Here is a 15,896-nt window from a genome sequence, read left to right as displayed (position 1 = left end):
TTTTGTGACAAATTTGATGTGCCACTTGCGGGGAGCTGGCTACTCCCTTTGCTGGGTGAGTGACAATCTCACCAGTATAAAAAGGCCCCTTGGGGCGGACTGTGCTGGGTGTAGCTGATAGAGCAGCAGAAAGAGGGCTTGCTCTAGGGACTGCAGCTAGAAATCCTGTGCTGGGCTGTAGCTACCAACAGGTTTAAGCTGCACAAAATGCGTGAAATCGTGCATCTTCAGATTGGCCAGTGTGGAAACCAAATTGGAGCAAAGGTAAGGTCTCCTTTCAGTTTTGGTGCTTAGGAGTAAGTGCTGTCATCAGTACCATGTCAAACATCATTACCAGATGGGGACTTAGAGGGAGGGACAATTACTTTGTTGACTCGATGATAGGATGCATGGCATGCCAGCCATGCTTATGAGTGTTTTGATGTGAAAGTTGTAAGCCAGGCATGCTCCTCATGCAAAGGCTGATCTTAAGACTGTCAAAGACTGTTTTTCATTCCACAAAAACTGTAAAACTAATAATAACATGAGAATGGTCTTATATCTGCAATAACTATGGCAGAGCAATTCTAAGTGCTCCAGAGCATTCCTGCTGGGACTCATGTTCCTGGGGCATTAATCCAGTCTGCAAAATACCAGGACAAGTGAAGGAGCCAGCAACGTCACGACTGCAAGTTTGTTATGCCAGTGCTTTAGTTCTGACATACAGCACTAACTCTGCCACATAATAATCATTAACATGGGATTGTGTTAGTCAACTGAAATATCTGTGCTGTCAGTGAAAAATTAGGCTTTTCTAAGCTAAGTTAAGGATTCCTGCCTAACTGGCCTCCTGCGAGAGAGCCATGTCATTTGGACTACATTTGTGTAGTTTAAAGTGTTATGCTGTTACGTAGAGATGTCAGTCATTGCTGACTTTGCGTGCCAAGATAAAAAATAAAAATATGTTATTTTTGCTGTAAAATGCCCATAACACCCTTTTTATTTACTTACTAGGAAGGTGCCAAAAAAAAAAAAAAAAAAAAGTGTTTGGGTCAATTTGGTGCTAGGGGTGTCTTTGAAGACACATGCTAGCTGAAGGAGTTCAATTCTGTTCTTCCTCCATTTCTCGCTACCGCAAACATCACTTCAGTTTCTTCTATTGGCACATGAAGCTGTGGATGGCCAGGAAATGTAATGTTAGACCCAGATAGTTTGAATGCAGCCAGTGTGAACACTGAAAGGTTTATAATTTTGCTTTTGTATTTGTCCTGGAAACCACTTAAGTCTAATAGGACCAGTATAAAAGTACACATGCAGATAAATATACCATGCACGTGTTGGCAGTGTTGTAGTTGTAGAGTTGAAATGTTTGCTAACCCGAAAGACCTTTAAAATTAAAATAGCTTGCTCATTATATTGGCTGGGTGTGTCTGCATTAACACTGCTGTGGCAGCTGCCTTGATAAGAGTCCTGGTACAAGACAGCCATATGAATGTCAAGATAGGACATTCAGGCCCAGTATCTGCTTGCAGAAAGCATTGCTCCCGTGCAGACTTGACTGTGCTGGTGTTGCCATGCTGCAGCCCCACTTGTGCATGACATGCCTCAAAGCACACAGCTCCCCCAGCCCAACACAGGCTTTTGTTATATTCATAGCAAACAGTACCCCGTCATTTAAAGTAATAATAATTCTGTGCTATTTAAACAAGTATCAATTTGCCTTTTCTAGAGAGGCAATATTTCCTTTTCTAGTGCACAGGCAATATTTAACCAGCATAACTGGTCTCCTAAACTCTCCCCTTGAACTTATAGGGAGGGAGAGGAGGAGAGGAAGCCCCCCACTCTGATGGGCTCCATTGCATTTCATTCAGCTGGTTGTACTGAAATTGCTCTCCCACCCTCTGCAGTCTAACCTGTACATGGCAAATCATCCCTCACTTTAGCTGCAGTTCCTGCTTTGTGTGGAGTCACAGGCACAAGGCGTGAGAGCTGCTGCTGGACACGTGCTGGGAAAAAAAAATCATGATGACTGTAATGAATCTCTTTCCTTTTTCAGTTCTGGGAGGTGATAAGTGATGAACACGGAATTGATATCGCTGGAAACTATCGTGGGGATGCATCACTGCAGCTTGAACGAATTAACGTGTACTTCAATGAGGCTTACTGTAAGTGCACGGTGCTGTTAGGATGTCAGCAACTTACAGGGACAAAATGAAGGTTAAAATAAGTAATAGAATTTAAAAAACAAAAACATAAAAACATCATCACCACCCCAAACCTGTAGGTGGGTTGGATTTTTTAGAGTAGGTTATAAGCCTGTCTGTTTTCTAACAGTAGTTGGTCATTTTCTTTTGTTCCAGCCCATAAATATGTACCCCGTTCTATCTTGGTGGACCTGGAACCTGGTACAATGGACAGTGTACGCTCCAGCAAAATAGGGCCACTATTTCGACCTGACAATTTTATTCACGGTATGTACAGCAATGTAACTGGGGCCAGCTGTCACAGACCAGCCTTTTAACTCCAGTCTTGTAGCATTTAAAAATTGCTTTTGTTAATTTTGTGGTTGTTCTGTCTGTAATTCTGTTTACAGGTAATTCAGGTGCTGGAAACAACTGGGCTAAGGGCCACTACACAGAAGGAGCTGAACTGATTGAAAATGTCATGGATGTGGTCAGGAACGAGTGTGAGAGCTGTGACTGCCTTCAGGGATTCCAGCTCATCCATTCACTTGGTGGTGGTACAGGCTCAGGCATGGGCACACTGCTCATCAACAAAATCAGAGAAGAATATCCGGACAGGATTATGAACACCTTCAGTGTTGTGCCATCCCCCAAAGTATCCGACACAGTCGTAGAGCCGTATAATGCCATCCTCTCCATCCACCAGCTAATAGAGAATACAGATGAAACCTTTTGCATTGACAACGAAGCGCTGTACGATATCTGTTTCAGAACCTTAAAGCTCACCAATCCCACCTATGGTGACCTCAATCACTTAGTGTCCCTGACGATGAGTGGTGTCACAACCTCGCTCCGTTTTCCTGGCCAGCTGAACGCGGACCTGCGGAAGCTGGCTGTTAACATGGTGCCCTTTCCTCGCCTGCATTTCTTCATGCCAGGCTTTGCTCCGCTGACAGCTCGAGGTAGCCAACAGTACAGAGCCCTCTCGGTGCCAGAGCTCACTCAACAAATGTTTGATGCGCGCAACATGATGGCAGCCTGTGACCCCCGTCGTGGGCGTTACTTGACTGTGGCTTGCATCTTCAGAGGCCGCATGTCTACCAGAGAAGTGGACGAACAGCTGCTGGCTGTCCAGACCAAGAACAGCTCCTACTTTGTGGAGTGGATCCCTAACAACGTCAAAGTGGCTGTGTGCGACATACCGCCGCGGGGACTGAAGATGGCAGCTACCTTCATTGGCAATAACACGGCCATCCAGGAGCTCTTCATCAGGGTTTCTGAACAGTTCTCAGCTATGTTCAAAAGAAAAGCATTTCTCCACTGGTACACTGGTGAAGGCATGGATGAGATGGAGTTTTCTGAAGCAGAGGGAAACACCAATGACCTTGTTTCCGAGTACCAGCAGTACCAAGATGCCACTGCAGATGTTGAGGAATATGAAGAGGTAGAAGTGGAAGCTAGTCCAGAAAAGGAAACGTAAGAACAATGACAACACAAAAACATTCTCCAAACAAGCCAGTTGTCATTCACTAAAGAAAAAGCAGTAGCCATCAACTGTATACCAAAAATAACACTTAGATTTTTTCCTCTGTATTTGGCCGAAGTATATCCAGCATTACAATATGATGCAACAGCAGCTATGCTTTACTTTCCAAATCAACTGTTGACACTGAATCTCCCCCCAGAAGATCTGCTATTAAGGCAAGTACCCTCATAACAGCCTTTCTTGTAAATGGATTCACTTCTTGAGTATTATTGCGTGACACAATGTAATATAGTCTGTGTATGTACGTGCACATGTGTGTATCAGGATCATAAGCAACAGCAAAACATGCTGTCAACTCATCACATTTATTTATTTTCAGGTAACCACAGTCCATGTCTTGTTTATGAACTTGCTACTGTTTTAGGAACACGTACACATCTGTAAGACCTATAAAGGCACTATGTTTTATCATGCACTCTGCAGACGGGTCTTCATTAGAGCCATTCATGTTCAAGTTGCAGGGTGAAGGGAGAAAAACAGAGGACAAGACTAAATATGGACATTTTTTTTTTCATTTTTTTTTTTAAATAGTTTTATAACATTGCTGGTCTGTATTATTATATTATTGCAGAGCTTGTACTCATTGTTGTGTGATTTGTTTCCCTTTCAAACTATAGCTTGAGTTATACTAGCATACAAAATTGTGAACACTGTATTTTGGTGTGCTATTCCCCCCCCCAGTTATTGTAAACTTTCTTCCTATCACCGAGTACAGCAAAACAGATGGAATGGTTTGCAGCTAGAGTTCAACAGCAATCATTACATAAGGATACCTTGACAAAAAGTCTTATGCCCTTCATAACCACTGTATGTATAATATTCTTTAAAATAAAGATATATACCAATACTACAAAATAATACTCAAAAGTTTGATAAACAATTTATTTTTATAAAGATTAAAATATATTTACAAGTTTTTACACAAAAAAAGCACTTTTTTATATTCTTGGAAGGGAGAGTTTATTATACTCTGCAGAAAGCAATGCCTCGTGTTTTACTTTGGGTCACTTGTATTACAGTGACAGTAACAGCATCTAGGTGAACATGAATCCAATGCCAATTCTGTAAGGATATTGTCTTCCTATGCAGTGGGACATTATGCACACACATCCCCGGAGAAGCATTCCGCTTACAGTTTTGTCTTCAACTTAGACCTCATGATTTTCACTGAATTAATTTGTTCTGAGCACACAGGGAAGACGAACGCCCCAGTGGGAGAACTTGAAAAACAACAGCATACCACTTCCAGCAGTGGGAGAGAACTGGCAGGTGTATTTTTGATTACAGGTTTGAAATTATGTGCTTATGTTCTCTGCTGACATACATTCTAAGTGATTAATTCCACAAAATATTCATTAATCATGAAATAGAATAAGCAGAAAAGCTTTAAATGGCAGCTACATCTCTCTCATTGACATACCTGAGATACCAGCATGAAAACCAATAGATTTGGCTTAAACACCTGTTGCTACTGAATGGTAGAGTTTGATAAAGTCTCTTAACTCAAGATGTTTCTGCTAAAGGGAGTACTTTGTTTCAAGAGGAACAACAGTTGCCACACATTCATTTGTTTAACCACAAGTGATATTTATTAGCGTGCTGATTTACACACAGGCAAGTTTTACAGTTAACATGATGACATTGTATTGCGGTCTTCAGCTTGCCTACAGCTTGCAGTTTGCTGTTACAGTATTCACCACAGATCAGTTCCTGGGAGAGATTTAAAATACAAGTTACTTGATTCAAGAATGAGAACACATGTACGAGGTAAGTTTCACACAAGGTAATAATAGTTAATCTCAGAACTAGAAGCTGTCCTACATCCATGGTATCACCACCTATTTTTTCAGGATGTCAAATACACTAACTCCTGATTATGCAAAACAAAAATCTCCATGTGGCTTTTGCCAACCATATTAACTGCAGGTCTCGGTTCAGAGATTTATTTTAAAAACAGTCTTGTTTTCATTTACAAGTATGCTGATCGAGCATCTTATGGGGACATTTTAACCATTTCCACAACATTACTGTCTCTACAAACACGGTTGTGGTAATGTTAAGGTACACAGATCACCTTTACTGGGACAGGTTGTTATCTTATGCACATAACAGTCCTAGTCACAAAGCAATCCTTCCTAGTGACGTTATCTACTGCTGCTTGAGGCAGAGTCCAGAAGAGATTTCATCTGCTCATGATGTGTGCAACATCACAAACGCAGGTACAAGCAGCACCCACCTCTCACAGCCACCAGCTGACCCTTACATAGATTAGGGTTTACCCAAGGTTATTATCTACTCAGCGTAAGGAGCAGAAGTGGTCACCTGCGAGACTGTCTCTGGCTTGGCAAAGCAAGGGCGTTCAGAGCTCTCAGCTCTTCGAAGGACACAGCTGCCTTACCGCAGCGTGTAACAGCTTTGAACCTAAATCATTCAAACCAGAGCCTGACAGAGCGGCCTCAGCTTGCTGCGCTACACGGGGAGCCCTCCCCTGCCCCCCAGGAGACGAGGACGCGTCCACCACGAGCACCCTCAGCCGTCACCCACCTCACTCCTTCTTGGGCTTCACGGTCTTCACGGTGGCCATCGCCGCCCTCTCCGCCTCGGCCTTGTACTGCGGCTTCATGGCCGCCCGCACGGCCTGGGCGCAGATCTGCGAGTAGCGGATGTAGCTGGCGAGAGGGAGAGAGGCGAGGTGAGAGCCCAGCGGGCACGGGGGGGCCCCGAAGGGTTCCCGGGAGGGTCCCCGAGGTCCCCCCGCGCCGCGCCGCTACCTGAGGCCGGCCTGCCGCCAGTACGCCACCATGGCTGCCCCCCGCCGCTCCGCCACCAGCAAGGTCAGCGCCCGCCGGAAGGGGAAAGACCGCCCTGCCAGCCTGCGGCCAATCAGCGGGCGAAAATTATCTGCTGCCCAATCAGCCTCCGAGTTGCCTCAGAGAAGGTGACCAATGGGAAATGAGCAGTCTCCTCAGCGCCGTCACTCGCCGCTGGCGGCGGCCAATGAGAGGGCTGCATGCGGCACGCGCCTCCCGCCCTTTCTCCTCGAGGAGTCTCGCGGGGGCTCAGGCGGGGTGTGAGGGGCGGGGGGAGGGGGGGAAGGGGGGGGAAGGCATTGGCCTCGTCAGTGCCTCAGCTGGGGGGCTTTGGCTTCCTCAGTTCGAGTGTAGGGATCAAAATGGTTTATAAGCACGCACAGACAATGATTTTTATAGTTATCTATAAATTCTCGAGTTAGGGCGTTAAGCCACGTGTGGCCAAGCTCTGCCACGTACACTTTTATCCCCTAGAGCACGGGATCCCCTTGGCATGGGGTTCTTGTGGGTGTAAGGCATTGCACGCACCTGATGTTTAAATAAATTTAAACGTTTAAATAGATTTGTAAGAAACAGCGTAGCTTCTAGTTCACTACCATCCATTTGTCACTACTTGCTGGAAAAAAATCGGACAAATTCCATATATAATAAGCAAAAAGTTGTAAGAAGACTCAAAACAAGCTGCATAAGGAATCAACATGGTTCTAATCACATACTAATTTAAATAATTACTGCTAAGGTTTTAAGCAAGGAAAATTTTGGATTATTATTATTTTTTAAATCCTTGCAGTTAAGCACACATACCTCTTCTCTATTCTTTCCATCCTGAACCAAACCACAGCACAAAGTATTTTGGAATCCTCTGGAAACCACAGAGGTCCTGAGGAGACCTTGGTGGTTTGCTCCTCTTTGCACAGAGGCCTCGTGTCTTCCTGACCGTTTTGGTCTCTGCTGAAGTGCAGATATCTGGAAATCACTGCAAGATTTCACAACGCTACACGGTGATGATTTTTAAAGCACAGAGTAATTTTCAGCTTTATTGGAGAGCTTACTTAGTCCAGAGCCATTGTAATTAACAAGCTATACACCCTAATAGTGACAGTATAGAGCCACCAGAACAAAGAGAACAATTAGCCACCAGATTAGCCACAGTGTCTCCAGGATATTATAAGCCAGTAAGAGAAGATTGCCCTGTGTAATTAGTAGGCACAGCAACCAGGAGGAAATAGTGGGAAGGCAGAAAGAATTTCCTCTCCTTTCTTTGCCTATTTGATCTCTCTACTGAGATCACTGAAGATGACTCTACAGTGCCAGTTGTGATGACATTTTGAAGGTGGGCATTTTATTACACCTGTTCCTTCCATCTGGACCAACAGACAAACAATTTGTGATTTTTATAATTGCTAAACAACTTTGCCTCCACTGAATTTGGACTTGATTTCTATAACTCATATATTGCAATCTTTACTACTAAATTTTAAAGAAAGAGCTAGTATAAATGAGGAAGAAAATATTTCATATTGCATACATTTATTTCCATTTTTATTTTTTGTTTAAGACATTTACGTCCTCCTAATTCTGAGACATGGGTGACATATTGGAGCAAAGCTTTCCAGCTTGTAAAAATTAAATCCATTAAAAAGTATTTGTTACGGCAGGCAGCACTTTTAACACACAAAGGGTGCCAGTGATACATTGGAAAAAACAAAGAAACCATATTTGTTTTCAAAAAAGCTAGCTCCAGGAGGAAGATACAAGGAAGCACCAAAGATTTTTAAAAGCCCATCTCTGTTACCTGTGCAACATACTTGATGCACCACAAGTAACTACATTACTTTTATGTATATATAAAGAGATTTTATATTCAAATGCTGTTTTAGTGTTAATATCTGATGATTTCTTAGGTAAAATAGTTATAAATAAGTTTAATTATATTAATCATAAATAAGATAATCATGGGCTACCCAGGCCACAAATATGGACACCTTTGTTCCAGCTACATGTTCTTCTACTGCCCCTCCAGCTTCCCTGATCTCTCTCCTCACCCCTCTCTCATCTGCTCCTCTTTTTAATCTGTTTTCTTTTTCCACTACATCTTCCCTCTCCATACCAACATGTGATGCCTCTGCAATTGTGTGCGCTGCACTCAGATTTAAATCCGTAATAGAGATACACATAACCTGGGTGCACCTATTCCCACATGTAGCTGTATTTGCTATTTGTTGATCTTGAAAAATAAAAACTTATTAAAAGAATTAAAAGTTAAATTTCTGGGAGAGGTGCCATCCTGAGACAGAGTGAAAATTACATCAGTGATAGAAATCATGCTCTACAAAAATTCCAGAGTTTATATCAATATTTATACATCTGTAAACAAGGCACCATTACAGAATTATACAAACTGTTTTCACGCTTGCTTAAACAGGATTGTTTTCAGTTCTGTTTAAATGCTAGAATGTATCTGTAAAGCCTGAATCTTCCTTCATATTAGAACTTTCAGAGGCATAGGAAAGGGAACTTAAAGAGAATATACAAAAGGAGGAAATTTTGGAAAAGTACAGAGTGTGCAAAGAGAAAAAAAAAGGCTATGATAAGGGGGTTGGTTAGATGCAGAGATCAAGAGAAGCTGAGGTGGTGCAATTAGCAACATCCAGAAATGTGAGAGTGGATAGGTCTGTGGGAACTAAAGATGTGAGATTAGAAATGTCCAGAGGAATTGAGGAAGTGAGGGAAGAAGTGTCCCGAAAGGAAAGGTTGGAGACATCCAGAAATGGTGTAGAGATGAGGTTAGACACATCTTCAGCAGTCGATGAGGATAACTCAGAGGAACCCTGAAATGTGAAATAGTTAAAATCTGTGAAATCTAGTGATTCTGAAGAGGTTGAGGAAGTGTGCTCTGAGACATGTTTGGAGGTTGGAGGGATTTCACAGGAAACGTCCAAGGGAGCTGAGGAGGTGGGACTGGAGACGTCTAGGGAGGATGAAGAAGTGAGACTGGAGAGGTCCAGAGAGGGTGAAGAAGCAGGACTGGAGAAATCTGGGGAGGCTACTGAGGTGAGACTTGAGAGATCTAAGGAGATTGAAGAACTGTCGCCAGAGACGTCCAGAGAGCCTGATGAGGTGAGACTCAATAGGTCCAGTGAAACTGAAGAGGTGAAACTGGAGCACTCCCAGGAATCTGAAGAGGAGACACTGGAGAGCTCTAAGGAGATTGAAGAGGTACTGGAGAAGTCGGAAGAGGCTGAAGATGTAAGACTTGAAAGGTCCAGAGAAGATGAAGTGAGGCTGGAAAAGTCCACAGAGGATGAAGAGCTCAGACTGGATAGATCCAAGGAATCTGAAAAGGGAATTTTAAAGCGTTCCAAAGAGGCTGAAGTCTTTACACTGGAGGGGTCCAGGGAGGCCAAAAAAGTGAGACCAGGTGGGTCCAGGTAGATGGCAGAGATGGAACTGAAAAGCCGAATAAATTCACAATGTGAGCAGTTTTAAATCAGAAGTATTTTTAACTGAAGATCTCTAGTAACATGTCAAAACAACTTCAAAAGATATATTGAAACCCAAATACTAGCACGTTTGAGAATAACTAAGCATACTGCTTTGGTGCAGGCAACTTTAGTAACAAGAGCTTGCAGAATTATTCAGAATATCAGTCTTTCACAGAATACCAGTACAGAAGTACAAATACAGACGAATAACTGTGGTAGGAGACATTTTTTCTTGGCATGTCTCTCTCTGCTCAATTAGGTTTTACCATCTATATATTTAGGTCTGAAATGAAATAATGGTTATGTAATGTAATGGAAATTAAAATGTTTTTCTCTTTTCCAGAAGTCGTATCATATTCAGACAGCACACTGCTTACTGGTTAAGCAGAGAAATTAAAAAAAACCTGCACAGATGCACACGGCAGCTTCAAGTCAAACCTGACCTCTGACTATAAAGGTATGATGGATTACTTCTTTCTGATTCATAAAATTTAAGTCAAAAATGTAGATCTTCCTGAAGATGCTAACCAAATGGCATATGCATCATTATTTTTCTCCACGTGTACAGGATTTATTTTTTGGAAGCCAGCAGTGAACTGAACTGATGCTGTGACTAAAAAATACATAGTTCAGCAACATCAGTTCTTCATGGTTTTTAGGTAAAGAGAACTCTTACTTTATTACTTCTTCTACCCTTGTACCTCTGGACATAAAACCTGAGCTACAATAACAACAGTATTTTTCAGTTTGTGTTCAGCTTGAATTGATTAATAAAACTAAAGAGAAGTTCTGATAGAAGGCAGATGAATTAAAAAGGAAACAACAGCTTATATTTCAGTTTATAAAGGTACATTAATCACTGTACGCATAGATAAAGAGGCTGATCTACAGCTGCCTTCTCTCTTCTCAAGATTGTGCTGCAAAGCAGAGTAGGTGAATCCTGCCATTGTCTTTCTAGGCATAGGCACAGGATTACACAAAAAGTTCTTCAGAGATTAATCACAGAAGTATTTTATAGACCAAGAAAGTGAAAGATACACATGACAGGAGGCTGCATTTTCTCAGGTGAATATACCCAAGCTTTGCTCGTGTTATTATGCAACTGATGTCCAGATGCATGTATAATGGATTTAACATAATCGCCATGGTGAAACTCCCACTGAGGTCACCTCTTAACTGAAGCAGGTGTCTGCTGAACAGACTGAAGCTAACGGAAACAGACAGCTGACAGAAATAATGTTTTACTATGCAAATATTAAAACTGGAGGGGTTTAGCACAACACAAAAATTACCAGATTAAAAAAAGCTACTTACATGTCAATGGTGAGACCTGATATAGTTCTTGAATACACTTTGAATATTTATTCACAATGTATCTGTAACTTTAGGGCTCAAGCACTATGCTTGTAACACTTAAGAGTACCATATGTGTAGATGAAAAGGCAAAGCAAACGACACTTTCTTCACATGCATGTTTGTGATGAGATTACAGGTTTGCTTGCTGTCCTGTATTCATAATAAAGCAATAAAAATAATTAACCCCTTAAAAAAAATCCCTCACTATTTAATAACTGTATGATTTTGTGACTGACTTTATCTTTAATCTTAAAAGTTTTTGAAGTGCATTGTACAGGGAAGAACAGAATTATACTTAAGGCAAATTGCAATACAATGAAAAGCCAGTATCAAAATGATTTCCAGCTGACTATAAATTCCATTATTCCTTTGCTGTGCTCTTTCTGCCTTAATTTTAAGTGGCGAGGTTATTGCATATTTTCCTATGAAATAACACTATCAAAAACACGGAATTATTCAGTTTTATACTATTGTATAAAATATACTGATCAGCAATCGTACTTCCTACCTTTGATAGCTGTGGATTTATCTCCTTTCTCTGCTTGTGTAAGCCATATTGGGCCGTGCTGTTAAAGCTCTGCTGTTCTCTCTGCTGATGACCCTAATCTGTTCCACAGCTACTGGAAATCAATCCATGCTGATGACAATACAGTTCATCTCCTTTTAAATCTCCTCTTTGTCTAAGCACAGCACTAAGCACAGAGCACCAGGAGAAAACATGCTCCAAAACCATCTCGAATCTTAAGATAAATTTGCACTTTCGTGCTGTTCCCTAACAGGACTACATTTCAAAGGTTAGTTGATGAAGCAGATGAAGACATTTAACTTTCGGACACCTAGATTCTATATAAAAATTATTTTGCAGTGTGAGCCAAGTTCTTAGCTGTCCATTCTACAAAATCTGGCATTAAATGTTCTCTGGATGAATCCCGGATCTGCAGAGCAGAATTCAGGTACATTCAAGTTTTAAGAATCTTGTGCATTACTACTTCAATATGCTTAATAACCTTTTATGTCAGCTATGTTACTTTATAAATGTTGTTATAATAGCTTGATAATGAAAAATTCTGTCCACAGTTGAGCATAACGTTGAATAACTTTTTTAAAAACATCTAGGTGAAATCAAGGACTGGTACACATTTTCTGAAGTTTTTAATTCTCATAGGTGCTTATGTTTCTTTGACAGGTAAGGGATCCTTGGGATCCATTATTGCATCTCACTTTAACACTTGCCTTCCATTTCTCTTCCTGTGTTTTTTTTTTTTTTTTTTTTTTTTTTTTCTCCTAGAAACAGCAGGGAAATTGTGTAGCTTGCTGAATGTCCCTCAAAACTGAGGGGAATAAGAGAAAATAAAACTGTACAGAGCATCAGGCTAAGAAGGTTCAATGTTTCCAGTGCTTCTAGATCATTCAGAATACAACACAACTATAGATTATATAGTTGGGCGATCGCTGGGCGATCACCAACCGCATGAAGTTCAATAAGAGCAAGTGCCGGGTCCTGCACCTGGGACGGGGAAACCCTGGCTGCATGTACAGACTGGGCGATGAGACGCTGGAGAGCAGCCTAGAAGAGAGGGATCTGGGGGTGGTGGTAGACAGCAAGTTGAATATGAGCCAGCAGTGTGCCCTGGCAGCCAGGAGGGCCAACCGTGTCCTGGGGTGCATCAAGCACAGCATCGCTAGTAGGTCAAGGGAGGTGATTGTCCCGCTCTACTCTGCGCTGGTGCGGCCTCACCTCGAGTACTGTGTGCAGTTCTGGGCACCACAGTATAAAAAGAACATGAAACTGTTGGAAAGTGTCCAGAGGAGGGCTACGAAGATGGTGAAAGGCCTGGAGGGGAAGACGTACGAGGAACGGCTGAGGTCACTGGGCCTGTTCAGCCTGGAGAAGAGGAGGCTGAGGGGAGACCTCATCACAGTCTACAACTTCCTCGTAAGGGGGTGTCGAGAGGCAGGAGACCTTTTCTCCATTAACACTAGTGACAGGACCCGCGGGAACGGGGTTAAGCTGAGGCAGGGGAAATTTAGGCTGGACGTCAGGAGGGGGTTCTTCACAGAGAGGGTGGTTGCACACTGGAACAGGCTCCCCAGGGAAGTGGTCACTGCACCGAGCCTGTCTGAATTTAAGAAGAGATTGGACTGTGAACTTAGGCACATGGTCTGAACTTTTGGGTAGACCTGTGCGGTGTCAAGAGTTGGACTTGATGATCCTTAAGGGTCCCTTCCAACTCAGGATATTCTATGATTCTATGATTCTATGATTATGAAAAAATCCTAAGTATGGACTCTGATATGTACTTCTTTTACTCCCAATTTTGCAATATATCGGCTAGATTGTGCTACAGAATTTGAATGTAAATGCAATTAAATCCAGATAAAACAAAGCAGTTATCTCCCATGTAAATAATATTTACATTCCCCCTCAAAACAAACAAAAACGAAAAAGCACATTAACAAGAACTCACCCAAGTAATGCTACTTGCTACATTTGGGCCATATTATAGATTTTTTTTTTTTTATAAGGGTCCCCATGAAGTTGAACAGGTTCTAGGAATATGAAAGGTCACAGCAGGGGCAAAATTGTTTCATATAATTTGTTGGGAAAAGGATTGGGTAGATGGTTAGGAAAATTTTTACTACATCTGTCACTTTATTTCATCGAGTTCTCTAGCTGATGATGAATACAGAGCTGATACTATTTTTTGTTTTAGTTCAGTGTTTTAAAACTTTAATTAAAGAACTGTTAAACCTTCCTGTTGAAAAAGAATGTAAAAAAAAAAAAAAACACAACAAAAAACAAAACACCTTGCATTGCAGTTCTTAGTGTATGTATGTCTGAAGAGAAATATAATAGATTTTTAATATTTAATGTAAGGATGTAACTGCTTTACAAAAATACAGTTTCTAGTTATAGTAAGATACATTGTAATACTAGAAATAAAGCGAAATTGATCATTTGTGAGACATTAACATTGGAACAGCTGTAATTTTACAAATCATTATCTGATGTCTTACGAACTAAAATGTGAATTGATGAGCTGAAAAACGAAACTCTAATAAATCCAGAAAAGTTTGGTCCACTCCGAGCAAATTCCCAGATAGCTGACAAATAACAAACTACTCCTACATTAAAGTTAATCTTGACAGTATCAAGTACTCTTTCTAGGAGATGCAATATGAAATTATTGCAATACATATTACAATGCAGGCAATACAATTTCAGCCCAAGTGATAGCTTACTCCTCTTTCATTGTCTCCCCTCATTGTGGGCTACATAAACATCATCTCTCTTCTTGTATTCATAGCTTTTGACTCAAAAGGTGTGAAGAATGCTATCCTCAGTGCAAAGAAATAGGACAGTACAACCAGAAAAAAAAAAAAAAAAAGCAGGTAGACACAGGACTATTTCCTTTCATTAAAGGTAAGCAGTTAGTTCAACTTAATTATAACACGTAAGCTCACCTTTAGAGAATTCAATTTTATGGCAACAAGTAAAGCAAAGCTATCAAATTATCTGAGAAAAAAAAGAACAGGTCCTGTGCAAGTGAAAGACCAGCCTTCACCTTGAGAAAATGATTCTATAATGACTCAGTGTTTTCAGACAAGTTCTCTTTATCAGCATTCGTCAGTTCACCTATTAACTTGCACCTCAACAGGATGCTGATCTTTCCTCTGAACCCTGTATCTGTCAATGCCAGCAGACTAGACAGTGGGTATTTAGGTTTACTGTATATGACACTTACTGGAAATACATTAGACTATACAGTTTAACTGCAAATACAGACCACAACAGACAAAATAGTGATGTTGTAGGAAATGGTGGTTAAAGCTTTTTTTTTTTTTTTTCTTTTTTCTTTTTTCTTTCCTTCTTAAAGGAAAATGTAAACCAATTGTTTGTTAACTGCTGTATGGCTGAACAGGTGCTGACACCCATTGTTAGCAAGAAGAAATATTCATCAGGTAAAAGTAGCCTTTTGTTTTCCTTTAAAGTACTTTGTTTTTGTTACTGACTGAAGAAATTATTATTTTAGTGTACATACAGACACAAGTCATTTCAGTGTCACAGTAAATTCAGGAACATTCTTCCACTGTACCAGTTTTTATTATTTCAGATTGTGAATAGCTCTGCCTTTCAGAATATAAGGCTGTCTGCAAGATTTAAAGTGCACAAAGTCTTTAACAAACGAGATTTTATAGTGCAGATGGGTACATTGAAGGTACGCAGCTACACACCACTGAAAAAATTAGTCCTATAGATCTCAGAATGCCTTGCAAGTAATATGAAACAAAGGAATCCACTATACTGCTACTTTAGCTATCCCAAGCCTGTTTAAATCAAGAAATGAAGGACAAAGAGAGGGTAATTTACAGAAAAATTATTTACCAAATTAACATAAAAATCTCACCACTGGTACAGCTAATTCTCATATCAAATATGAGCAAAAGTAGTTTTCAGTTCCTTCTTTCAACTTTTAGATACAAATTAGGTAAGCAGTTTTATTCAACAGAAGCTTTCCGTAGGCAAATAGCTACA

At 40.9% G+C, this 15,896-nt stretch overlaps 2 protein-coding genes across 2 annotated transcripts; one reads left to right on the top strand and one right to left on the bottom strand.

Annotated features, from left to right (window-relative positions):
• Positions 1-67: 67 nt before the first annotated feature.
• On the top strand, positions 68-4,563 carry TUBB1 (tubulin beta 1 class VI). The gene is made up of 4 exons (XM_084538566.1): positions 68-264; positions 2,036-2,144; positions 2,340-2,450; positions 2,573-4,563. Exons 1-4 carry the CDS (start codon positions 208-210, stop codon positions 3,640-3,642), a joined length of 1,347 nt encoding a protein of 448 aa, XP_084394692.1. The 5' UTR covers positions 68-207; the 3' UTR covers positions 3,643-4,563.
• A 4,500-nt stretch (positions 4,564-9,063) lies between these two features.
• LOC311445968 (uncharacterized protein) lies at positions 9,064-9,994 on the bottom strand (the record flags this gene model as incomplete). The annotated part of the gene is made up of 1 exon (XM_084538593.1): positions 9,064-9,994. A coding segment is annotated over one exon (873 nt), but the record flags the coding sequence as incomplete, so codon positions are not given.
• Between the last annotated feature and the right edge of the window lie 5,902 nt (positions 9,995-15,896).

Source organism: Aythya ferina (genome assembly GCF_964211825.1).
Source record: "Aythya ferina genome assembly, chromosome: 16".
NCBI lineage: Eukaryota > Metazoa > Chordata > Aves > Anseriformes > Anatidae > Aythya > Aythya ferina.
This window is presented reverse-complemented; position numbering and strand designations above follow the sequence as displayed.